At 43.7% G+C, this 25,737-nt stretch overlaps 1 protein-coding gene across 1 annotated transcript in view; it reads left to right on the top strand.

Annotated features, from left to right (window-relative positions):
• Positions 1–25,737, top strand: part of ERN1 (endoplasmic reticulum to nucleus signaling 1) — a 90,894-nt gene that overhangs the window by 31,279 nt on the left and 33,878 nt on the right. Inside the window, exons 2-5 of the mRNA XM_054459013.2 lie at positions 784–904; positions 18,213–18,246; positions 19,287–19,359; positions 23,786–23,858. Of these exons, the coding sequence (XP_054314988.2) occupies positions 784–904; positions 18,213–18,246; positions 19,287–19,359; positions 23,786–23,858 (301 nt within the window). The remainder of the gene's footprint in view (positions 1–783; positions 905–18,212; positions 18,247–19,286; positions 19,360–23,785; positions 23,859–25,737) is intronic.

The following is a 25,737-nucleotide window of genomic DNA, read 5'->3' as shown; positions in this document are numbered from 1 at the left end:
TTATTTCTTTAGAGTATAGAAGTGGAATTACAGGATCAAAAACTAAGAGCACTTTTATATTTTCCAGAAAGATGATACTAGTAATTTTCAGTGCTACTAGCAATGGATGAGAAATGTCACAGCCTTTGGTTATTTCCTTTAAAATGTTTTTTTGTTTTAAGTTTGTTGAGAAAAAAAGTACATTTTAATTTAAATTTTATTTTTATTCTAAGTGAGGACCAGTTTGGGGTTATGCTTTTTATTCATTTACTTTTATAACATATCTTTACTGGAATCTTGGTGTTTTATTTTATAAATTCTTTGTATAATGAAAGCTGTTTTTCCTATTTTGCTTTAAGCATTTTCCCCTAATTCTTTGCTTTTTAAAATTTCATGAGTGTGTATGCACGTGGGTATTGGCATTCTTTTTTATCATAACGTCTTATGAGATGACCAGGTTTTAGAGAATAGAGTAGGCCCAAGAGAAGGAAGTCAGAAAGCTGAGCATACTTTGCCCCTCTGTTTCAGTGGAGGCTGCCCATGGATTATTTCAGAATTCTTGTCCTTGTAATGTTAGGTCATGAGCCTGCCTGTCTGCAGGCAGGATCAGGATCACTGCTTAGAGTGAGGTGACCTGGGTTCTAGTCCTGACTGAGTGGGAATTTAGGCTCTCCACCTTCCATTTCTTCATCTGTAAAATGGAGGGTTTTAGCAGGATCACCTTGGGGGTGGGGGGTCTGTGATTGTACATGCCCAAGGTGAAGAATCATATCAACATTAAGAGTCTTCTACATCTCGTTGCAGATTTTTGGAAGTACCAGCACAGTGACGCTTCCTGAAACCTTGTTGTTTGTGTCAACGCTGGATGGAAGTTTGCATGCTGTCAGCAAAAGGACAGGCTCAATCAAATGGACTTTAAAAGAAGGTAAGTTGGATTTGGTCCTTGGGCGACATGGACATTTGCTTAACTGGTTCCACAGAAACGTATTCTGGAGAAAGAGAAAACATTACTTATTATCTAATAAAATAAATAAGAAATAAAGAAGAATGGGATCAAGAGAGGAAAAGGCATTCTGCTCAAAGGATGTTTATAGCTTTGCTGTGGTTATCCACTAAGTGCATCAGTTAAAGAAGCACATTTTATCTTCTTTTTTGCTTCTGTTTAGACTTCATGTTAAAATGGCTCTAGGCTTTTCTATTAATAGCTCTAGCTGGTTGGTCTTTATGAAGACATGCTGCACTAAATTTGGTCTCATGATTAGAATCTTGTAATCATAATTACAAGAAGGTATCTTCTCAACACCTCAAATTACTCACTTGTTTTTATAGAGGCTGAAATAATAAAGGGCTGTAAAATTTGACATTCATCCAAGTTAACCACTTTATTGGGTTGTTAGGGTGAAGGGAATAAAGACTGAGCTTCTTTCTTAGTTAACATACCATGCGTCCATGTTATGATCTGATTTTCCTGGTGGTAACTAGCAGAGTCAAGCCCTACAGCTGGGAAATTGTATTTGATTTCCAAAGTAATCTTTCCAGATAAAGCCATGCAAATCCCAGGATTTGGGACTTTCAGAGTCATCTGTATTATTTAATCTGTCTAGTAATAAATCTCATTTGGCCCGAGGTTCGGGTCTGAACAGCATCGTTCTCTTTCGTCACTACTCTGTGACTCATTACTTTCATGAGCGCAGCCAATGTTTTTCCTTCCTTAATAAAGTGTTCCAAAACAGTATGCTAGATGGAAAAATATTGGCATATGTCAGAAGGTCACACATTGTCTTGTGAATTCAGCAGCAAACCTCGTTACCGTCCATAGATGGTGGCAGCTGGGTTACCACAGGCCATCCTGCCCCACCTGCATGGGCCCTGCTTGGATCAGCAGGAACTTTAAGCAGCCCAAAGAGCAGCTCTCTCAGGAGTAAGTGGCCTCAGGAAGACTGTAGAGTGTTTTATTACAGGTTCCAAGAACGTCATCTGTACTGTATCTCCATCACATTTAAGCCTTTTAATGTTTTTAAAATGAAACAGAGTCCTTCAAACTTCAGGATTTCCTATTTTGTCCAAAGATGAAAATCAACAAATCACACAAGAATTGAGAGAAACACTTTGGCTGTGGAATGTTAGGGCATGTCTTTCAGTTTCATTGTTCCCAGGCAGGACATCTTCACCCTGAGCCACTTCATTCTGCTTTGCTTTCCCCTGCACATAATGCTTTAAGTTGATTTTTTCCAAGTCTTCATTGCTGCAAGTAATGTCATCTGTATCCAACAAAACTGTGTCCTGTCTGTTACTTAGTCAAACATAAGAATTAACCTGTTTTCTCTTCTAACTTAGAGCTGAAAGAATTTGCCTCTTTTTAACTCAATTGAATCTGTATTTAGAGAACCTAGAATGTGAGAGATACTGTATAGCAGCAGTCCCCAACCTTTTTTGCACCAGGGATCAGTTTTGTGGAAGACAGTTTTTCCATGGATCGGGGGAGCGGGGGCAGGGAATGTTTTGAGATGACTCAAGTGCATTACATTTATTGTGCACTTTATTTCTATTATTATTACTACATTGTAATATAGAATGAAATCATTGTACAACTCACCATAATGTAGAATCAGTAGGAGCCCTGAGCTTGTTTTCCTGCAACTAGATGGTCCCATCTGGGCGTGATGGGAAACAGTGACAGATCATCAGGCATTAGATTCTCATAAGAAACATGCCACACTACACTCACATGCGTAGTACACAATAGGGTTCACACTCCTATGAAAATCTAATGCCGCCACTGATCTGACAGGAGGTGGAGCTTAGGCAGTAATGCCAGTGACAAGGAGCGGCTGTAAATACAGATGAAGCTTTGCTTGCTCACCCCCTGCTCACCTCTTGCTGTGTGGCCCGGTTCCTAACAGGCCACGGACCCGTCCACAGACCAGTGTGGGTCCACAGCCTGGGGGTTGAGGACCCCTGTTCTGTAGGACACCAAAATGAAAAAGGCAGACCTTGTCCTTAAGAAGCCCATGGTCTAAACCCATGGTGAAAATATAAGAACACAGGACTTCAACACAGCCGAGTCCTGTAACCACTCATGAGAGGGACTAGTAATGTGCTGTGAGCCCACATCCATTTGGAGGGCAGGAGGCTCTGTGAAGTGGGGTGTTGGGGGTAAACCCTGGTGGATGAATTGAGTTCAGTCGGGAGTGAGGCCTGGAGAAGAGCAAAGGAAGCAGCAGGTCTAGGGTGCAGGAGCTGATCCCGTTTAGCAGGAGCTTAGCGTTTCCAGGTAGAGCGGGGGAGGATTACAAGGGGATGTTGAGCCTTACTGGAGCACTTAGGCATTTGTATCTGACTGAACAGGAAATTGGGAGCTGTTAATGTGATTGAACAGGTGAGTGACTCAACAGGTGCTCACTTTTCGATGACTCCAGCAGCTGTGTGTGGGATGACTAGAAACAGGAAGCAGACCTGGAAAGGGAGGAGGGATGGGAAGGGTGAGAGGCAAGCCAGAAATAGAATCAGTAGAATCTAGTGACTGACTAGGAAGGAGGAGTTACAAGACGCTTAAAGGAAGAATTAGATAAATCCAATTAAGGTCTAATAATTTCTTTTCTTTTTTTTTTGAGACAGAGTTTCCCTCTGTTGCCCAGGCTGGAGTGCAGTGGTGCGATCTTGGCTTACTGTAACCTTTGCCTCTTAGGTTGAAGTGATTCTCATGCCTCAGCCTCCTGAGTAGCTTGGATTACAGGCATGCGCCACTATGCCTGGCTAATTTTTGTATTTTCAGTAGAGACGGAGTTTCACCATGTTGGCCAGGGTGGTCTCAAACTCCTGGCCTCAAGTGATCTGCCTCTCAAAGTGCTGGGATTAAAGATGTGAGCCACTGTGCCCGGCTTAATAATTTCCAGTAGTATTCATGATGATCTGTTTTTCTAAGAATAAACTGGCATGTTTTAGTTCAGCCCTGGATACCAGTGGCCTTAACTTATATTTCTATACAAAGATTAAAGATGGTAATGTGTAGATACCCTGAGTTTTCAGTTTAATCTTGTGGTTATAACTAAAGATTTCAACATTTTTCTAAATTGTTAAATATAGATAAATGATAAAGGTATCCAGATGCTACTCTAGGTCCTGAGGATACAGCAGGTGAACAAAACGGGCAAACCCTTTTATCATAGAGCTTTCATTCCAGTGGGAAAACAGGAAATCAGTTACTTATTAGTGACGAGAGGTTTGGAGAAAAAATGAAGTGGGGACATGGAATGGGCAGTGCCAGATTGGGACGCGAGTCTGCAGTTTTAAACAGGGAGGGCTCCACTGAGAAGGTGTCATTTGAGCAAGAGCTCAAGGAGGCAAGGGAGTCTTGTAGACAGCCGGCATAGCGGGTCAAAGGTGGAGTGTCCTTAAAAAAAAAAAAAAAAAAAAAAAGAAACTATGGGAGTGTCCCTGGCACAGTAGAGGAGGAGCACAGAGTTGATGTGGCGGGAGGAAATCAGCTCGGAGAGAGATGGGCCAGTCGTACAGGGCAGGAGGGACCCAGCGCTTCCTTTACTTCACATGTACTATAAAGATGCTTACTGAAACAAAATTTATAGTCAGTAAACTACATATACACAGTTTCAAAAAGAAATAAACATATTACCGAACTGGTAATCTAAAACAAATAATAGGAAAGTATTTTTTTAATCACATAGATATAACATGTAAATGCTCGGACACACACTGACACTCCCCCCAGGAACAAATGCTGTGCCTGTTGATGCAGATGGAGACAAGTGCAGGATAGTTTACCACCATAGCCATGGCAACTGGATTTCCAGGATGGTGAACTGTTCTTGGTGGTGTTTCAAACAAAAGAAGTACAGCCTTACCTGCCTTACACACTAGTTACGTTCCAAGAAAATTCTGTATATTATGAAAAAGTACATTTGTGCTTGTGTGTAAAACAGACTATAGCCTTGGACAATTAGTAAAGGGTTTTGGCCCATGAGAATGTCTGGCAGGACATCAGAGTGGCGTGCAGATGCAGGGCAGTCCTTGGTTGTGCAGGACCACTAGCATCCCTGGTCCCCCACACTTAGTGCCTGTAAAGTCTGCTAGTCTCTGTGACCACCAGAAAATACCTTCATCAATTTCTCAAGCATTCCCTGGGGAGCTGTGCTCTCCCTACTGATACCACTGGTGTAGGGCCTAGTGGCTGGTGTGAGGACATTGGCTTTTCCTCAGCCGTTGGAGGAACCTGAGGCAAGGAGCAACATGCCCTGTTGTTCTGGACTGAATATTTGTGTCATCCTTCCAATGCCATTTATAAGCTGAAGCCCTAGCCCTCGGTGTGATGGTACTTTGAGATGGGGCCTTTGGGAGATAATCATGAAGGTGGGGCCCTTGGGATGGATGAGTGTCCTTATGAGAAGGGAGAGACCAGAGCTCGCTCATTCTCTCTCCACCATGTGAGAACATGGTGAGAAGGTGGCCGTCTGCAAGCCAAGAAGAGAGCCCTCACCAGAAACCAATCTCAGACTTCCAGCTTCCAGAACCATAAGAAATAAATTTCTGTTGTTCAAGCCCCCTAATCTATGGTATTTTGTTACAGTAGTCTGAGCAGAGTAAGGCACATGGCCTCCACTTTACAAGATCAACAAGTGCTGTGTTGAAACTGAACAGATGGGGCCAGGAAGAAACTGGGAGGCCAGGCAGGGGTTACTGCACTAGTCCAGACAAGAGAGGATACAAGCTTGGGTCTGAGTCTCAAAGAGGGATTCAGAGTTGAATGGAATAAACTTGCTGATGCAAACACATACCTTTAACTCACCAAACTGGGGTTCTTCAGAATAGAGGCCTGCAACTCCATTTGGCTGTTTACTTTTTTCAGGAGCCAACGAACTGGGCATTTTTTTTTTTTTTCTTTCTGTGGTGGTTTGGCAGGTGCTTTTGTTCCTCAGCCAAACGTGTTGTAGTTCCCAGAAATGGTGGTTTCTCACACCATAGTGGCAAATTATACCTAATAGAGAAAATGCGTTTTGTTTTCTGGAACTCATTTGGATTGTGACATTTTACTTTAGGGGCCATCCTTCTAAGCACTGATTTTGTGGCTGTAGTCTGTCTTTCTCTAAAACCTCACCAGTGAATAGAGTTGAATATATTTCATCTCTATACTTTTAGACCAAACGCAAACTGAGAATGTTACCATCACATTTTGTTTTAGATTAGCTTGCTTTGGCCTGATGGAGTTGAGAGGACTTTCTTTAGTATTTCCAGGGCTGGTGTAGGGCTTCTTGAGCTCACCTTAAAATACTAGTTAATGCTGATTTTTAACACTCAAATCCCCATCAAATTACAGGTCATTCTATAGCAACCCTGCTCTATTCTTTTCTGTCTCCTTTCCAATAATAGTAGGCATGAAGGGCTGGGTCAAATTAGAACCATTCTTTACTAGTCATGAAAATCTGCTAAATATGCAATATGACTACTCTCCTAGCCAGCTGGGCCCAGACTCCTGAGATGTCCCTTGAGTGGACATTTAGATAAATGATAAAGCTATCCAGATACTACTCCAGGTTCTGAGTATATATAGCAGGTGAACAAAACAGGACATACTGGAGATTTCTTAGGAGGGAAGAGTCAGAACAAAGTTATTTGAAATTTGAAGACAATTTTATTCTCACTTGAGTGTCTCTTTCCAAACATGTGCCTCTTGCCACAGTTCCTCCCTGTGCCGACAGAATCACGGCCAAGCAGTATAGAAACTAGAGAAAATAGAATGATACTGTGCTACTTTCCCCTTGATGCCCAGTGGTCACCAAGCCCTGTCATGTAGACTGGGAAGGACCCTGCAAACCTGACTCCTCCTCTCTGGCCCCATTGCTGGTGCCTTAGCCAGGCTCTTGGCATTCATTTCCTAGATGAATGCAGCAGCCTCCTGACCACCATCCATGCCTCTCGCACCTTAGCCCTCTCGTTCACTCATCACACTGCCCTCAGATACACCCTCCAAAAAGACCAATTGGACCTAGCTGTACCCCTGCCTGCTGAAATGCTCTTGGTGTTGTCTATAGTGGTGGCATTGTGCCTGTGCCAGTGTGTGTGGTGTGTTACCTGTGAATGATGAGGAAAGGACAAATAGGGAGCGTGAGCATCATCCAGGATGGGTTGGCCATTTCAACAACTGGCCCTTCACCACTGCTAGTTTGAGAAGTGCTGCTCCACAGGGTCAAGTCTAAGCTCCTTAGTGCATGTGTGAGGCCATTCATGGTCTCTCACCGCCACCCCCCCTCCCCCCAACTCCCTGGGCTCCCTCCCCTGCCCAGCAGGTGCCCTACTTGCAGCCATGTAACTCCTTACCAGGCCTTGGAGACCTCCGGCCTTTGCTCATGCTCCCTCTCCACCAGCAGCCTGCAATGTTAGACAAGCTCCTGTTCATCTGTGAAGACCCCTTCCCAGGTTACCTCCCTGGCTTCTCAAGCAGGGTGAGCCCATTTTTTGTCTGGGTTCTGGAGGTGCTTTTCTGCACCCTCTGTTGTGGCACTTCTGGCTTGTGTTGTAAATTTTTGTTCTCATTTGCTTCCTAGTGGATTTCTACCTCCTTACGGGGGCTCTGGGCAGCCAGGATGCTCAGTAAATGTCCGAGGCACTTGAGGCTGACTCGGGTCCCAGAACTCTTCTGCCTGGACGTCTTTTGGGAGTCCTGAGAAACAGATGGGACTTGACTGCCTTCTCAGGATGATGAATCATTTGTTGCTTGTATCATAGTCATGACAGTTTCCGGTTCTGGTTTCTGATCTTGAGTTTTGTGTGGCTTTTGGCAGTTGGTTTTTCTGTCCTGCGCTTTAGGCAGTGTGTGGGACTCTGGAAGAGTTGGAGATCTGTCTTCAGAAGTGCAATGGAAACATAAGAAGGGGAAATTGTGAAAAGTGATGATGTTTTGTTAATAGATCTAACCTGTTTTCTCTCAAGGACTTTTCTAGGCTTAGAATATGCATCATCTACCTTTTTACCCTCACTGCTTAAGTATAAGAAAGGTGTTTATTTCCTCTCCATTGTTGTGAAGGATTGAAAACTAAGTTTCATGAAAGGGGCTGTGAGATAAACCTGTTTGTACTTTTGAGCATCTTGAAAATGTGTTGGTTCTTTCTTTTTTTGTATTTTACTTTTAAACATAGAAGGTTTAAAACATATCCAAATGTAGAAGTATTATGTAAAGAACCCCCATGTACTCATCACTCAGCTTCAACAGGGACTGGTTTGTATCTAGCCTTGTTCACCTGCACCCCCACTCACTTTCTGCCCTTATTTTTGGGACTTGCTTCAAAGTAATGCATTTCTCATTTCGGATGGCTCCTCTTAGCAGCTGCCACACACGTAGTAGCGTGGATCTCAGCTCCGATGGGTCGTCTTTGCAGCATTGGTTGGTGTGTGTTGGAATATGGTTGTGATTGTTGAAGTACATGGATAAAGTGCCTTATTTTGTCTGTGACTTAGTTACGTGTCCGTTTGTTCACTTTTGAGTGTTTGGTTTGATGGCACCCCATCACTCAGGAATGAATTCTGTGAAGTTATGACATCTTGAGAGGCATTTGGACACAGGCCGTAGTGTTTAATTGTCTTCAGTGCCTTCATGATTGATTATAACGTTCAGTGTGTTTTTTGGCCTGAGTTACTTCTGCCAAGGTGGAGATAAGTGAGAACGCAGTAGACTTCAGCTGCTTTTAGTATGGGCAGTTTTCCGGATTACTTGGTCATTTCTACGTGATCGTCTTTGCCAAATGTGACATTTCGTGACTTAACGGAGGTTACCTCCGAAGAAAACTTGTTACATCCTTTTCCAGTTCTGCTGAGATTAGAAACTGAGGAGCTTTCGATTAGATGTCTTTAAAAAAAAATGCTTTCCTCGTGAAAGCTGAACTGTAAAGAATGTCTGAGACTTTCTGTCTTACAATTTGGACCTAACAGCTTTAATGGGAGTTTATGACTTAGGTTAATGAAGTGCTTTTTCTCTGGAGGGAAGGAATGGGCTGCCACTGGGGAGAAGTACTTCCTAATTGGGCCACTCGAATGTATGAAACATATTTGGGAGACTGAAGGTTTGAGTTAAGGAAGGGTGAATGGCTTTGTTTCTGCCAGTAATTTTTTTTAAATAGGAAAACAGTATTAGAACCTTAAGCACATTCTTGAGAAAATAGCAGTTGTTTACCTCATTCAGACTATGCCTTTCTAGTTTCACTGTTACCTGTCAGCCAGGGTTAAAATCTCCATGTCACCTTTAACTCGTTCCTTTCTCCCACTGCATTTATCTAGACAGGGCTCAGTTTTGCTGACACTCTTTTCCCTCCTGTCTGTTTCTGACTCCCCTCCTCCCCAGCTCGGGTCTGTCTGTTGCAGCACCTTTGTGATTCCTTCTCCCTTTTTTCCTTCATTCTGTGCCTCAATGCCCGCCTGTCTAACTTGCCTTCAGAGGACTTGTACAGGTTGAGTGTCCCTTACCCGAAATGCTTGGGACCTGAAGTGTTTCTGATTTTGGATTTTTTTAGGTTTGGAATATTTGCATTATATTTACCAGTTGAACATCTCAAATCTGAAAATCTGAAATCCAAAATGTTCCAGTGAGCATTTCCTTTGCACATCACGTTGGCGCTCAGGCTTCAGATTTTGGAACATTTCAGATTTCAGATTTTCGGATTTGGGATGCTCACCCTGTGTCACATTTCTCTTTTTTTTTTTTTTTTTTTTTTTTTTGAGGCGGAGTCTCACTCTGTCGCCCAGGCTGGGGTGCAGTGGCGCGATCTCGGCTCACTGCAAGCTCCGCCTCCCAGGTTCACGCCATTCTCCTGCCTCAGCCTCCTGAGTAGCTGGGACTACAGGTGCCCACCACCACGCCCGGCTAATTTTTTTATTTTTAGTAAAGACAAGGTTTCACCATGTTAGCCAGGATGGTCTCGATCTCCTGACCTCGTGATCCGCCCACCTTGGCATCCCAAAGTGCTGGGATTACAGGCCTGAGCCACCGCGCCTGGCCCACATTCCTCTTTTTCTCAGAGGCTTCCAGTTGGACTCTAGTGCCCAACATTCCACATCACAAAGTTTTCAAGGCTTTCTTCCCCATAGTGTCACTGCCTGCAGTCCAGCCTCATTTGTGTTGTTCCTCAGGAGGAACATGTCACACTTACTGAGCCTGCATCCTCTGTCCCACGAACACAGTGACAGTTTTTCACTCATGTTGTCTTGTCATCCCTGTGCTCAGGGCCGGCTGCCTTTATGAGGGTTTTCTGCTCTGAGTATTCCGGTCCCCACCTAGGAAAGCCTGTGGTGCGTGCCCCATGTTCTAGCAGTTCGTTGTGTATGGTTCATGTATATTAGCTTTGTAACTCAAACCATAAGCTCCCTTCTTTATCCTGCATGGCACTTAACAGAGAACCCAGCTGAAGCAGATATCTGACAGTTGTTTCTGAGATGTGTTTGGTGCATCTCAACAGAAAGTTACTAGTAGCAGGGTTGTCAGTCCTCTTCCTCCTTGGTGGGGAATGGGGGTGCGTGCATGTAGAGGATTACACAGACTATAAAGCAGTTGAGACTTCATCTCTGCTTTTTGGGTCCTTAAATACCTTTCAAAAGATATTTTGAATACCAACCCAGAATATTTAAAATCACTGCTAGGGGTACACTTAGAAGGGACTGGTTTGGGGACTTTCTAATTGTGTGATGATATCTTAGTTGTACAGGAGAGAGAGCTGATTTCCATTGCTGCGTTATGGGGGTCAGAAAGGTGGTCAGATGGGATCTGAAAGAACAAGGTGGAGGAGGGCAATAAAGCCAGAGGTCATCTAGATTCCACCAGAAAAGCAAAAGCAGTATGTTCCAGAAATATCCCTACTCATCTGGGAAAGAGAAGAGAAGGATCTTGCAAGGCTCCTTGAGCTCCAGTCAAGTGAGCAACCTGTTCTTGTGGCTTCTATAATCAAAGGGATCTTATTTCTTCCTACATGGAAGGAAGTCTGCCCAGAGCTACCTCCAGAGAGAGGCCGTCAATCTCGAAGTCTGGTTTGAAACAATTATTTAAATTTTGGTTGATTGCGTCAAAGACATTTCCATTCAGCTGACTTATCACCCGATGTTTTCCCCAGGCCCTCATGAATTTTGCCAACCCTGCGCTTAGGGAAGCCTGGGATGGTCCTGACAGGGTCCTTCACGCTCTTAACATGAGTTTCCCTTCAGTCTCTCTGTGCCCCGTGCAACTGGAAGAGCAGGCTCTTCAGAATTATGCCACAGGTGAGAGCAGGAGGAACAGGCCATTCTCTCCAACCTGTTGCAGATGTTTGCCTTACATAGCTTCTGTTTTTAGCTTTTTTTCTTTTAACTTTTCATTTTATAAAAACTTTATACATACCCCAAAGTAAGAAGAGTAGTGTCATGAAACCATGTACCCAACACCCAGCTTCAATAATGATCAACGCGGGGTAATCCCCGTCCCTCTCCCTTAAATACTTTTCAAAAGGGCCAACCCAAAACATTTACAGTCACTGCTAGAGGTACACTTAAAAGGGACTGGTTTGGGGACTTTCTGAGTTTCTAGATTGTGTGACTGGGTGGAAGTGGGACCCACCTGCCAGTCTGGGGAGTGTGAACCGAGGAGCAGGTCCTGGGGGTATGGCCTTGGGCTGAGACACCCATAGCAGTTGCATGTGGGACTGGGTCAGGAGTCCAAGGGAGAACATCCTCAGATGCCATGTGGAGGATTTGCAAGTGTTGGTTTTGATCACGGGAACTTGACAGTGGCAGTTCTGATCTTATTCTGAGGGTAGGGGCCAGAGGGCAGTGAGTGGAGGAAGATAAGAAGGCAGGAAGGTGGAACAGAGGATTCAGAGCAGTGTAGTTTCCCCACATGGCTCAGTCACCCAGCTTGGGTTATAAAGGCAAATTCCTTGTCTCTACCTACAAAGCCAGCTTCCTGGGGGAAGAACCTAGGAATCAACATTCTAAAAATTCCATAGGAATCTCTAATACATTGCTGGTGGAAATATAAAACAGTACTACCATTTTTGCAAACTGTTTGTCAATTTTTTGTCAGATGTATACAATATGATGCAACCAGTCCCCCTCCTTGTTTTAAGAAATGAAAATAGGCTGGGCACGGTGGCTCATGCCTATAATCCCAGCACTTTGGGAGGCCACGGCGGGTGAATCACGAGGTCAGGAATTCAAGACCAGCCTGACCAATAGGTGAAACCCCGTCTCTACTACAAATACAAAAATTAGCTGGGTGTGGTGGCACACGCCTGTAGTCCCAGCTACTCAGGAGGCTGAGGCAGGAGAGTCACTTGAACTCAGGAGGTGGAGGTTGCAGTGAGCTGACATTGTGCCACTGCACTCCAGCCTGGGCGACAGAGCGAGACTCCATCTCAAAAAAAAAAAAGGAAAGAAAAGAAAAAAAAAAGAAATGAAAATAGGTCCAAATAAAGACTCGTACACAAATGTTCACAGCAGCTTTATTCACACCATTCACACCAGCCAAAAAAATAGAACCAACTCAAATGTTCCCTCACCAGGTAAATAGGTAAACAGATTGTGGTAAATTCTTACAGTAGAATACTATTCAGCAATAAAAAAGAGCGAACTATGATACACACAACAATATGGATGAATTTCCAAGACATTATGTGAAATAAAGAGGCCAGGCACAAATGAGTATCTATGACATGGTCATTTGTGAAATTTTAGAACAAACAAAATGAACTGGTACTTATCTGGAGCAAGATTTGGAAATACTGAATCAAAGGGATGTGAAAAAATGTTTTAGGGTGATGGAAATGTTCTATATCTTGATGGTGAAGATAGTTACATGGGTGTGTGTGTTTTTCAAGATTCATTGAACTATAAACTTAAAATGGGTGCATTTTGGAGGAAAAGGAGAGTGTGCAGAAGAGCGGGCAGAGCCAAGAGGTTTTTGTGTTTATAGGCAGAGGAGGAGTTGGAGATCCTTGGAGACAGGATCTAGATGTGAGTGTGAAAAATCTATGAGTGTGAAGACAAAAGCATTGTCCCTTTATAGAAATGTGAAGGGAAGGGTGGAGCTGGGCAAATGTAGAAGGCAAAGGGTGGGAAGTTTCAGCAAGCTCACTCAGTCTCCCTTAATTTCCCCTGTGACACAGAAGGCAGAGTCATTTGTGGAGAGACAGGGACCTTGAGGCAAGGAGTAGTTTGAAATATCAGCTACAGGGATGAGAACAGAAGTCAGCCAGGATCTCCTAGTGGCAGGGGCCTAGCTGGCCACACCATGGAGATACCATGTATGATGGTATCTCCACAAATGATCGCAGTGTTTTCTACAGCCGTGCTCAGAAGCCTGGATGGAGGAACAGGGACTGCTATGCAGATCCTGGGTTCAGGGTGAGTAGAGCTTATCTGCTGGATTATTAAAAGTGATCAACAATGGATTTCCAGGCTGGGCAAGAGTGGAAGTAGGAAAGAAACTGCTCTAGTTTGAATATTTGACCCTCCAAACCTCATGTTGAAATTTGATTCCCAGTGATGGAGGTAGAGCCTAATGGGAAGTGTTTGGGTCTTGGGGGTGGATCCCTCATGAATGGCTTGGCGCTGTCCTCATTGTAGTGAGTGAATCCTCACCCTATTAATTCCTGTGAGAGATGGTTGTTAAAAAGAGCCTGACACCTTCTCCCCTCTCTCTGCTTCACTCGCCCTGTGATCTCTGTACACTCCAGCTCCTCTTTGCCTTCTGCCACTAGTGGAAGCAGCCAGAAGCCCTCATCAGAGGCAAATGCTAGTGCCATGCTTCTTGTACAGCCTGCAGAACCGTGAGCCAAATAAACCTCTTTTCTTTATAAATTACTCAGCCTCAGGTATTCCTTTATAGGAACACAAACAGACTAAGACAGGAAATGACACTTAATTACTCCATTCAGCAAATACATTGGTTACCACCTGTGTGTCAGATATTGTTTTAGATCCTTGGGAAGATGCAGACAACAAAAAATAAATCCCAACCCTCAGTGACCAGAGTCGGGCATTAAGTAAGCAATAAAATATATAGAACTACAGAGGTGGTAAGTGACATGGAGAAAAATTAAGCAGGGAAGAAGGGTTGGAAATCCTGGGCAGTAGGAGGTGATCATGGAAGACTGCTCTGAGGTGGCAACAGTTGATCAAAGACATAGGCAGAGGAACAGCCAGTGCAAAGGTCCCGAGGCAGGGGCAGGCCTGGCAGTGCTTGTTGACTACTTGGAGGCCGGCATGGCTGGAATGGAGTGTGTGGGAAATAGTGGGAGATTGTTAAAGGGTGACGGGTTGAAAGGGAGGGACTGCTTGGGATTTATGAGCCACTGTGTAAACACTGGCCTTCACTGAGTGAGATGGGGAACCACCAAAGGATTTTGAGTGACAGAGAAGCTTAATCTGATTTATGCCTTTAAAAGGATCACTCTTCTCAGTGTCAAGGCACTGACTTACAGTCTTGACAAACATTTAATCCACATAGAGATGCCCCATGAGGTTGATGTTATCTCTATTTTTTTTTTCCTTACTGATGAGGAAATTGAGGCTCCGCGAGCTTAAGTAACTTTGCCAAGGTCACTCAGCTGGTGATTGGCAGAGCCAGGATTTACGCCTTGGTTTGTCTGATTCCAAAGGCCACACAGATTAGGAGAGGAGGGAAGGCTTGAGAGACAAAAGGTTCCAATGGTGTTGAACAGGACACAGAACTATGATTGGCCTCGAAATAGACCACAGAGTTTGGCAACTGATAGCATGTGTTAGGGAGAAATAGACGTCAACAGTGTCGTTTGAGTCATGGCTCTCTTCTAGGAGAATGGTGGTACTGTTAATAAAATATGGTAGTCAGGAGTAGAAGCCAGTCTGAGGCAAAAGACAGAGGGCGTGACTTGGGCAAGCAGAGGCTGAGGCGTTGGTGGGAAGTAGTGGGCGTGTCCAGTTGATCCAGAGAGAGGACCCGGGAGAGGGGAGCCTAGAACCCCACTGTGGTTAGGGTGGAAGTTATAGAGAGGCATGTGCTCTCTAAGTGAGAAGAAAGGCTGAAGGGAGAAGCTGGCAATGTTCCTCCCTGTGTGGAGGAGGGAGTGGGGACAAAAATTCACTGCTTTTGGGGACAGAAATATTTAAAACTTTACCCTTATGAACTTGGACAAAGGAAAGATGTGGACGTCTGTTTTGTTATTTGAGCTTAAAGAGGTGATTTAGATTAGCCTAGCAATGAGCATCTTGTGACCTCACCCAGGATGTCAGTTCCTGCAGGTGTAAAGCTTGTGCCATTCCAGGCCTCAGCTGGACACACGATGCGGGCCGGGAAGTGGAGTTGAGGCCAATGGCTGCTCCCAGGGGATCAGTGACCAGGTTTGTTTCTTTCCCATGTTAATCCTGGGAGACCAAACCTTGATTTCAGCTATATTTTCCCATATCTCTACCTTTACCAGATAACCTTACCTTTTCCTTACCTAACAGCCACTTCTTATACTTGTGAAGTAACTCCCCCCAACTTTTTTTTTCTGAAAGTAAAACAACTTGGTGACATGGCTTTTATTCTTATCGAGCCCCATATAGATAGTGGCTTATTTTACAGCAGTATTTGTTTACATCCCTACAGGTAGGACAGTGTTTCTTTTCACATGGCTGAAAACTTTTTTTTTTTAAGCAAGAATCTTACCTGATATCAGTTCTCCTTATTAAATCAAAACCACTTTTTCATGTTACTCTTTTATTGCACATTTTCAGATAATGCTCTTTGTTTTTGTTTTTGCTGACTTTCCAAAGATAATTTTCTCTTTAATCTTTTTTAATATGAAAAAATTTAAGCATATGTACAGAGAGTAGTAAAATAACACTCCAGTGTTCCCATTTCTCATCTTTAACTGTTATCAACAGCCTGCCACTTTTTGTTTTATATGTCCTCCCCGCCCCCATATAATTATTTTCTGTAGTATTTTAAAGCAAATCTTGAATTCAGATGATTCTTAAAGAAAAACATTTACAGAATTAGGTCATTGTTACATTTCAGAAGCCAAGCAGCAGTGTGTCTGCCTCTGTCAGAACTGTCTTAGTAATTGTGTCTTTACCTGGCCTGCAGCTTTGAAGAGGCTTATTCCAGGTGCTTATTTTACTGAGTGGATGGGAAATGCTAAGATAACCATAAGGTCGTCCTGCTGGAGTTTGTCTTCTCCTAAGCCTAGAAAAAAAAAATCACAGTTCTTAAACACCAGTGTAGTTGTCCTGGGAATCTTCCCCTGTCTCCTGCCGATGTCCTGAATCTTAACTGGAACCTTCCTGATACAGGGCATATCTTGGGACCTGAGGCCTCAGTGTCAGGTGACCAGTGGATAAGCTATAGAAAACCAGGAAAATCTGCATCTGAAGACAAGTCTGTGTGACTGAGCAAACACTATACAGCAAAGATCAGGTTATGAACAGAATTTAAATCATGTTGGCCTCCATGTCTTGTTTCTGGTGAATTCCTGGAATTCAGCCATGTCCTCTTAATCTGCATTTATCTGTGATACCTTTAAGTGGCTGAAACAAACAAAAAAGATGCCATTTTACTGCCATGTTTTCTTCGGAATATGATATTCTTGCTCTTCTTGGCTTGCATGGCTTCAGGCTGGTGTTAAAATAACTGGGTTATTGCACCTTGACTAGCTTGTTTCAGTAGGATGAGTGTGGTGTGCCTTTATTTCCTGTCTCTTGCATCAGTCTGTTTGTGAGAGTGTACCGAGAGGTGATTAATGGGAAAGATAAACATGTGCTTACTGACTGAAAGTTCTTCCTGTTTCCTAGAGTGTTTTTGGTTTAGTGAATTGTTTGTTTGCTGCCCACAGACCGCATATGGTGTGTGTACACCTCTGTTGTTGTGAACACCATATGCCTTTATATAGGAGCTGGGCTTTTAAGCAAAGTCAACATATGATAAGGCTTAAAAGATTTTCCTTCATCCAATAATTGGATGGATTGGACAGCTGTCTGTCACCATAAGCAGAGCCTACAGAGTCTGGAATTCTGCATACAAAATCATATAAGAATACTTGCTGTTCTTGCCCCCAGAGCTTCAGTTGTGTATAGCATGGCTGTGGGGTTTTGGTTGCTGGAAATACCTCATCGCTGTGAGTCTCCTGCCTGTGGACTTTTAGATCTGTCACTACACAGTGCTGCTGTGCCAGTGTTCATGCTCTCTCACTGCCACCATCATCTGCCCCTGGAATCAGGAGCTTCCTCTTGCTTTGTGCCCAGGAAAATCTAGGGAGGGAAGAATTCTGCCATTAATTGCTACAAATGTAAAATTGACTTAGAGAAAAAAAAACATGTTCTCAATTTAAAAAGTAATGCTTGCTCTTGCAGAAATTTTAAGATATAGAAAAGGTTGGGGGGAGTTGCATTTCCAACAAGGATAACTTACAATTAGCATTTTTGATCTTTCCATCTAGTTAGGTACATTGAAGCCTTTCCCCATAGTTGCATTAATACTCTATGTACAATGTTATCTTTTCTCCTGAACATAATAGCATAGGTTTGTATATGTCTTAAAATTTTATTAGCCCTCTTAGAAGCCTTAATTTTTTGCCAAGTGGACATTCTATAACTTAACCATATTATTGGGTAGGTCATTTGTAATGCTGCTATGTACACATCTTTGTACAAAAACCATTTTCTATAGTTTATATTATCTTTAAATTAGATTTTATAGAAATGCAATGGGGGAGCCAAAGGGAATGAACACTTGGAGGCTCTAGAATTGCCGCTCCAAAGAGGTGTGTCCATTTACTAGCCAATCGAAGTCAGTTCTTAAACCAGTTTTACTTTTCCTAATGGGAATATGTAGAGCTACTCCAGGCATCGGACAAGGTAATGATTTAGGTTTTAGAAGTCCTTGAGGTGTCAGATAGTGATGCTCTGACCCCTTGTCCACTGTGTGTGGTGACTGTTTCTTCCTTCTGCATCCATCCCCCAAGTTATATGCAAGTTTCTTGAAAGCAGTTCTGTTCTGGTCTCAGTTCTCTATCCAGCCTCAGTGACTATCCAAGAGCTTACATTTGCATCATTGTGGATATGTTTTCTAAAAGATATGCACGATGATGCAAAAGTGCATATAACCTTCACGTACACTAGCCCATGTAGGTTAACGTGAGGGAGAAAGTTATTATCGGTACAACTTGACCTGGTCCTGGGAAGCCTCTGGGAATCTTGACATTTTGGGATGTTTCTGATGATGCCTTTGTTGTTCTTTTGCACAGATCCAGTCCTGCAGGTCCCAACACATGTGGAAGAGTAAGTTTTCTGATTTGCTCAGTACTTCCCTTTAATTCAGTCTTCTTCATTCAATCAGTGTTTATGAGGCCAGTTGCTGGGAGTGCATATATGTGTAAGTTTGAGGAATAACAATGAGTGACATAAAAAGTCTTACAGGTGCTATGATGAAAGCCTGTGTTGAGGAGGAGGTGGTCAGTTTCCTGAGGGAGAAGGGTAGTGGTTTTAAAAAGGCTTATTTGAGATGAAACTCAAGTTGAGCTTTGAACTTAAACTTCCAAAGTCCTCAGGGGGACTGGACCTCTTCCTCTTTGCTGTGTCATATCATGGAGAAAAAAGGTGAATGTGACCTGCTGCTACAGAGTGTGTGTTGGGGTAAAAGCTGGATAGCACCTGTAAGAGCCTTAAATGATGGCGCAACCTAAGGAACGATTCAGCCAAGGGTTTCTGAGGGACTGTAGTTATAGTTCAGTCTTTAGCAGATTAACTTGACAAAAGACCACTTCACATCTGCTTCAAGGGAAGCTACTGACGGAGGGACCTTGATCTGTCCCCCTGGCGGGTTCTCTCTGATGTCAAGCTGTTAGAGTCTGCTTTTATTGCCTCCAGTTAAACAAAAAATATCTCTTGAAAACCAAAAGCAGATTTGTTCTACCTGTTTATGTACCATGCCATCCTATTAAATATTAATGGCTGAAGTTCTATATACAATTTATGTAGAAATTGAAAAGTGGACTTGCTGGGTCCTTTTCGCATATTTTGCCTTCATCCAGAGTGCTTTGACCAAATGATGATTTGTGTTCTACGGTTTTGTATGATTTTTCCTTTCAGGCCGCTTTTCTCCACTCGAGGATAGTGTATACCACCATAGGGGTATTTTATTTATCTGTGGTTGAAGTGAGAGAGAGTAGTGGGTGGAATTGTCTTATATACTCACTTACACACCTACACACAACCACCCTCCACTCTCTATTCCTCCATCATGGGTTTGTGTGGCTTTGGTATGTTGTTCCATGCCCTGGGCTGTAATTTATCTTTGATATTTATTATTTAATCTCTAGGCCTGCCTTTCTCCCAGATCCTAATGATGGCAGCCTGTATACACTTGGAAGCAAGAATAATGAAGGCCTGACGGTGAGTATATTTAGCTGCTTTTTGTATTCCAGGGGTTCTAGACCAGCGGTCCTTAAGTGTGTCTGCACAGTGTCTTACTGTGTGTCCCGCCTGGAGCTTTTCAAAACAACCCCTGGGGATTCTGATTCAGGTGGTCTAGAGAGGAGCCTGGGCATCAGTCTTTTCAGAGAGCTTCCTAAATGAGCTTTTAAATGTGGTGCCAGAGTTCAGAAACATGGATGCAGACCAGCAAGTTCTCATGGCCCAGCCCATACACTGGAGGATACAATGTTAAGAACGGGGTTTGCTGTAACTGGTGACCCTCACCTCAGGAGGGAGGGATATCGTTTGAAATGCTATATCACCTGCCCCACCTCCCGATGACTCCGTAGGGAAGTCGTGTGATCTTCTACCCTCATCTCCATTTGAGAATCTAAACCAGTGGTTTTCAGCCTTGATTATACATTGTAATAACCTGGAATTCAAAAAAACAGCATTAGGACCTAGAACATAGGGCCCAGTCCCAGAAGGTCCTGATTCAATTGATCTAAGTCATCAGGACTTTTTAAAAGCTCCCCAGATAAGAGAATTTAGAAACAGGCCCACACATATGGTCATCTGATCTATGACAAAGGTGACACTACAGTGTCCTGTCTTGTCTTGTCTTTTCTCTTTTCTTTTCTTTTGAGACTGGGTCTCACTTTGTCACCCAGGCTGGAATGCAGTGGTACAATCTTGGCTCACTACAACCTCCATCTCGCAGGCTCAAGCCAGCCTCCCACCTCAGCCTCCTGAGTTGCTGGGACCACAGGTGCACATCTCCACGCCCAGCTAATTTTTTGTATTTTTGGTAGAAATGGGGTTTCATCATATTGCCTAGACTGGTCTCCAACTTCTGGGCTCAAGCGATCCACCCGCCTCGGCCTCCCAAAGTGCTGGGATTACAGGCGTGAGCCACCACCACCCAGCTTACAGTGTTTTTGCAATAATTGGGATATCCATATAGGAATAAAAGTCTTGACTCCTAGCCCCCCACAACACATATAAAATCAGTTCCAGATAGATCACACATCTAAATGTGAAATGCAAAATAATAAAGCTTTAAGAAAAAAAGTAATGGAACCATCTTCATGATCTTAGAGTAAGTAGAGATTTATTAAGTAGGATATTAAAGAACACTATAAATTTAGGAAAAAATCAATATATTGATTATATTAAAATTAAGAACTTTTCCTCATTAAGAGGCCACAAAGTATTTGTAGTATACACATCCAGCAAAAGTTCATATTCAGAATATATGAAGAAATCCTATGGCACATTAAAAAAAGACAGCCCAATGGAAGAATAACAGAAGAGAATATCCAAATGGTCATAAACATATGAAAAGATGTTCCATTTTATTAGTCATTTGGAAATGCAAATTAAAGCCACAGTGCCATACTCACCAGAATGGCCAAAACAAGGAAAGTAGAAAAAGAAAACGTGTTGGTGATGTGGAGCAACCAGGACTCTCACCTACTGCTGGCGGAAGTGCAGGGTGGCACAAGTGGTTTGGAAAACTGTTTGGCAGTAAGTGCTAAAGTCCTTAGGACCCAGTAATGCCCTCCTAGGTTACAGACCCAACAGAAATGCACATTTTTGGCCAGGCGTGGTGGCTCACGCCTGTAATCCCAGCACTTTGGGAGACCGAGGCAGGCGGATCACGAGGTCAGGAGATTGAGACCACGGTGAAATCCCATCTCTACTAAAAATACAAAAAATTAGCCAGGTGCGGTGGCGGGCGGTTGTAGTCCCAGTTACTCGGGAGGCTGAGGCAGGAGAATGGCGTGAACCCAGGAGGCGGAGCTTGCAGTGAGCTGAGATTGCGCCACTGCACTCCAGCCTGGACAACAGAGTAAGACTCCATCTCAAAAAAAAAAAAAAAAAAAGAAGAAATGCACGTTTGTTCACCAATGGACATGTGCCCAAATGTACAGCAGCACCATTTATAATGAGCAGAGGGTGGCCAAATAACATCCACAGTGGAGTGGAAAAATAAACTCTAGAAGCGGCATGCACGGTGATGAGGACCAACAGTCTATGACGACACACACCTCTGATGACTCACAAGCGTGATGTTGAGCAAAACATGACAGACAAAAAAGGCCACACACTACCATTCACTTATATAAAGCCAAAAACAGGAAAAACAAGTCTCTGCTGTTTTGAAGTTAGGATAATAGTTACCCTGGAGAGTTATGGCTAGAAAGCGGGGCAAGAGAGGAGGGGGGCTTCTGTTTCTTCACCTGGACGCCGGTTACGTGGGAATGTTCACTTTGTGAAAATTGACTGAGCTGTGTGATGACGAGTGCTTTTCTGTTTGTGTATTATGCATCAGTAGGAAGTTTTTAAAGCTTCCAAGTAATTCTCGTGTGCGACCGAGGATGAGAACCACTGATCCAGGCTGTAAGTGGATTGTGGACTTTAACTTGGGTATTTAAAAATTATTTTGTGAATGCCTGTGACCAAAACAGAGGGGAGGAGGGCAAGCTTGTATAGAGCTGTGTGTATTTCACCTTCAACCCTGCTCTCTGTTGGTTTCTCTCCACAGCTATGTAGTCCCCATTTCTTAAGCAATTTGTTTGCCAGAAACTGGGGTGAGTGAGTTGTATAAGTTATCTCATTGGAATCTCTCAGCAGCCATGTGGGTGAGATATCCCCATTTTAGAGGTGTGGAAACAGCCTGGAGAAGTGAAGGAATATGTCCAGGGCTGAGTCTTCTAGTGTTGGAGTTGGTTCTTAAAGAGGATGCCCAGCCGGGCGTGGTGGCTCACGCCTGTAATCCCAGCACTTTGGGAGGCCGAGGCAGGCGGATCACAAGGTCAGGAGATCAAGACCATCCTGGCTAACACGGTGAAACCCCGTCTCTACTAAAAAATACAAAAAATTAGCCAGGCGCAGTGGTGGGCGCCTGTAGTCCCAGCTACTGGGGAGGCTGAGGCAGGAGAATGGCATGAACCCGGGAGGCGGAGCTTGCAGTGAGCCGAGATCGCACCACTGCACTCCAGCCTGGGCGAGAGCGAGACTCCGTCTCAAAAAAAAAAAGAGGATGCCCTTCATCACTCCCTTGTGTTCCTTCCTGGGTTGTGGTTTAGCAGCTCCAGAAACAATGTTTCCCAAGCTCGGGCCTTGAATCAGGGCACCCGTGGCAGTGCTCAGCAGAGACCATAGGACTCCAGAAGACTAGAAGATCTGCAGTGCCTTTCTGATTCTCAGAAACACGTGGCAAAACCCAGTCATTGCAGCCTCTCTGAAGCATTTTTCCTCCTCTGAGGCTTGGTTTGAATGTTGGGATGATGGGAAATCAAAGTTATTTAGTATGCAAAGCTCTGCTTATTAAAGCTAGAGAGAAATCTTTTCTTTCTTGGAGAAAAAGGTGACCCATGCAGTAGAGGCGTTTCTATAAAAGCAGGTATCTATAGAACAATTTCAAGAACACAGAATGTTCTAAAAATAAAGTATACTGAAACGAGCATTAACCAAAAGAGCTTGTCAGATGTCAGCTGTAGACTCAGAAGAATCAGTTTTATGATGAAATGCAGTTGAAACATTTGGATTCCTTTGAGTTTCTTTTCCTGGCACCTATCTTAACTTCCTCTTTTAAACCAAAAGTCTCAATTTTTCTTGTTTTTCAATAGTGAATGATTTACTGAAGAAAACATCAAAACTCTTTTCCACCTCAAACTCTTGTGTTGCCCCTGTAATGGCGACTTCTCCTTTCCCTCGAAGCTTGAGCTTGGCACCAAGATTGCATCCCTTCAGCATCAGTGTCCTGGCTCCCTCCCATGGGGCTCTACAAAGCACTGTCATTTTTACTCAGTCTAGCCAGCTCTGGCTCTGTATTCCAAGCCAGGACAATTCTTTCTCCCACTCTTAGAATTTCAAAGAATATATAACTCTCCATATTTGTGTAAATCTTTTCAGAAAAGGTTTGTGTCAGCCCTGGGAAGCACCCTGGACAGGAGACCTCGAGGGGCCTTCGCACATGGTGTCAAGTAAAGGAGTGGATGTTTACGGAGCTCAGGAACCTGGGAGCTTGTCAAAATAGACATGGAAAATTAGCTGGGTGTAGTGGCAACATGCCTGTAATCCCAGCTACTTGGGAGGCTGAGGTGGGAGAATCACTTGAACCCAGGAGGCAGAGGTTGCAGTGAGCCAAGATGGCGCCACTGCACTCCAGCCTGGGTGACAGAATGAGACCCTGTCTCAAAAAAATAAAAATAAAAACAAAGTAGATGTGGAAGCATAGGGTGCCCCCTTCTCCTTTGTATTCAGTTAGGAAAACTCTCATCTGCAAAGTGCTTCTCTCTTTTTAGCAGAATTAGGTAATAGAAACAAACTGCCTGGTAAAATTGTAATAATTGCACAAGACTTGGTTAACTTTTTTCTTTTTCTTTTTCTTTTAAAGAAACTTCCTTTTACCATCCCAGAATTGGTGCAGGCATCCCCGTGCCGAAGTTCAGATGGAATCCTCTACATGGGTAAGAGTTCCTGTCTCCAGAAACTTGTGTCTCTTTGACGTAAGTCCCGGAATCTGGGAAAGTGGCGTGTGGAGAGAGAGGGCGCAGTCACCGCCTTGCCAACCCTTTCTTTCCTGGGTTGTGCTTCAGGTGCTGTTCTCCCCAGGATCAGCTGACCAATTAAGAAAGGGCTCCCCGAACCTGGGAGAAGAATTGACATCATTAATATGGTTACTCATTTAACAAGCTTTTAGTTGCTGTGTTGACTTAGTCCTGAGATTCCAAGATTGCAACATACCCAGTGGCAAATGGATGAAATTTAAAGTGAATACAATTGTCTAAGCCAAGAAAGGAAAGCCAGGCTCTGCCTGTTAATTATAGGGCTTTCTTAGTATTTCCTGCTATCAGAATATTTGATAAAACAGCACTTAATAGCTTGCCTAGATAAACTGCCTTCATACCTATGGGGTCACAGCTTTCAAAGCATCAGATCACCTGCTTTTCTTTTACCATGTTGCTGCCAAAATGTCAATAAAAAAGCATTTGCAACACAAAGGAGAGCTGTATTTATCTTGAAATCATAGTAGTAATAATAGCCCGTATTTATACAGCAGCTTTCTTTTTGAGGAACTGAAAGTGCTTATTGCCTATTCATGCCTCGAGGAGCTTTATGTGTATTTCTGGGTCTCAAGTGCAGGCCAGACTTTTAAGGTTTTGCTCAGGACACTGAGACTCTTGCTTCCTTCTACACCTTCAGAATGAGGAACTCCCAGCCTAGGAATTTGGAGGAAACGATCGGCACAGATTTTTCTCTCTGTGGGCCATGCCCTGGGAACATCTGATAATCTTCTGACCATCCATGTCACTGTGTCCTATCTGGTCTTCCAGCTTTTGCCAGCAATTCGTCACTTATAGTCTGCTTAGGGTATTGTCTTCTTATCATCTTTGTGCTGTGGCCTCTTAGGCGAGTTCATTAAACATATTTAAGAGCATGGTAGTTGCCCAATCTACCCATTAAAGTAATAGCTGAGTTATGTAAACTCTAGTGGTCCTTGAAGTAACCAGCTATGTCATGCTAGATGGAAAAGGTTCGTGGTCCTAGCTCTGTTCTCCTCTACCTTCAGATCATATTCATATTATGATTTTGTCATTGAGAACAGAGTTGCGATCCATGGGTAAGTTGCACACATGTGGAGCAGGCATGTATGCAACATCTGTTAGAACTTTAGAAGTATAGCTTTAGCAAATTATAGGCCAGGCGCAGTGACTCACAACTGTAATCCCAGTACTTTGGGAGGGTGAGGCAGGAGGTTTGCTTGAGGCCAGGAGTTTGAAACTAGCCTTGTCAACATAGTGAGACCCTGTCTCTACAGAAGAAACATTTTTTAAAAATTAGCCAGGTGTAGGCCAGGTGCAGTGGCTCACGCCTGTAATCCCACCACTTTGGGAGGCTGAGGCGGGCAGATCACGAGATCAGGAGATCGAGACCATCCTGGCTAACACGGTGAAACCCCATCTCTACTAAAAATACAAAAAATAAGCCAAGCGTGGTGGCATGTGCTTGTAGTCCCAGCTACTCAGGAGGCTGAGGCAGCAGTATCGCTTGAACCCTGGAGGCGGAGGTTGCACTGAGCTGAGATTGCACCACTGCACTCCCGCCTGGGCGACAGAGCGAGACTCCGTCTCAAAAAAAATAAAAAATAAATAAAAATTAGCCAGGTGGCCGGGCATGGTGGCTCACACCTGTAATCCCAGCACTTTGGGAGCCGAGTTGGGTGGATCACGAAGTCAGGAGATGGAGACCATCCTGACTAACACGGTGAAACCCTGTCTCTAATAAAAAAAAAAAAAAAAAAAAAAATTAGCTGGGAGTGGTGGCACGCACCTGTAGTCCCAGCTA

Source organism: Pongo pygmaeus, chromosome 19 (genome assembly GCF_028885625.2).
Source record: "Pongo pygmaeus isolate AG05252 chromosome 19, NHGRI_mPonPyg2-v2.0_pri, whole genome shotgun sequence".
Classification (NCBI taxonomy): Eukaryota; Metazoa; Chordata; class Mammalia; order Primates; family Hominidae; genus Pongo; species Pongo pygmaeus.
Note: the sequence above shows the minus strand (reverse complement) of the source record. Positions and strands in the feature narration are given on the sequence as shown.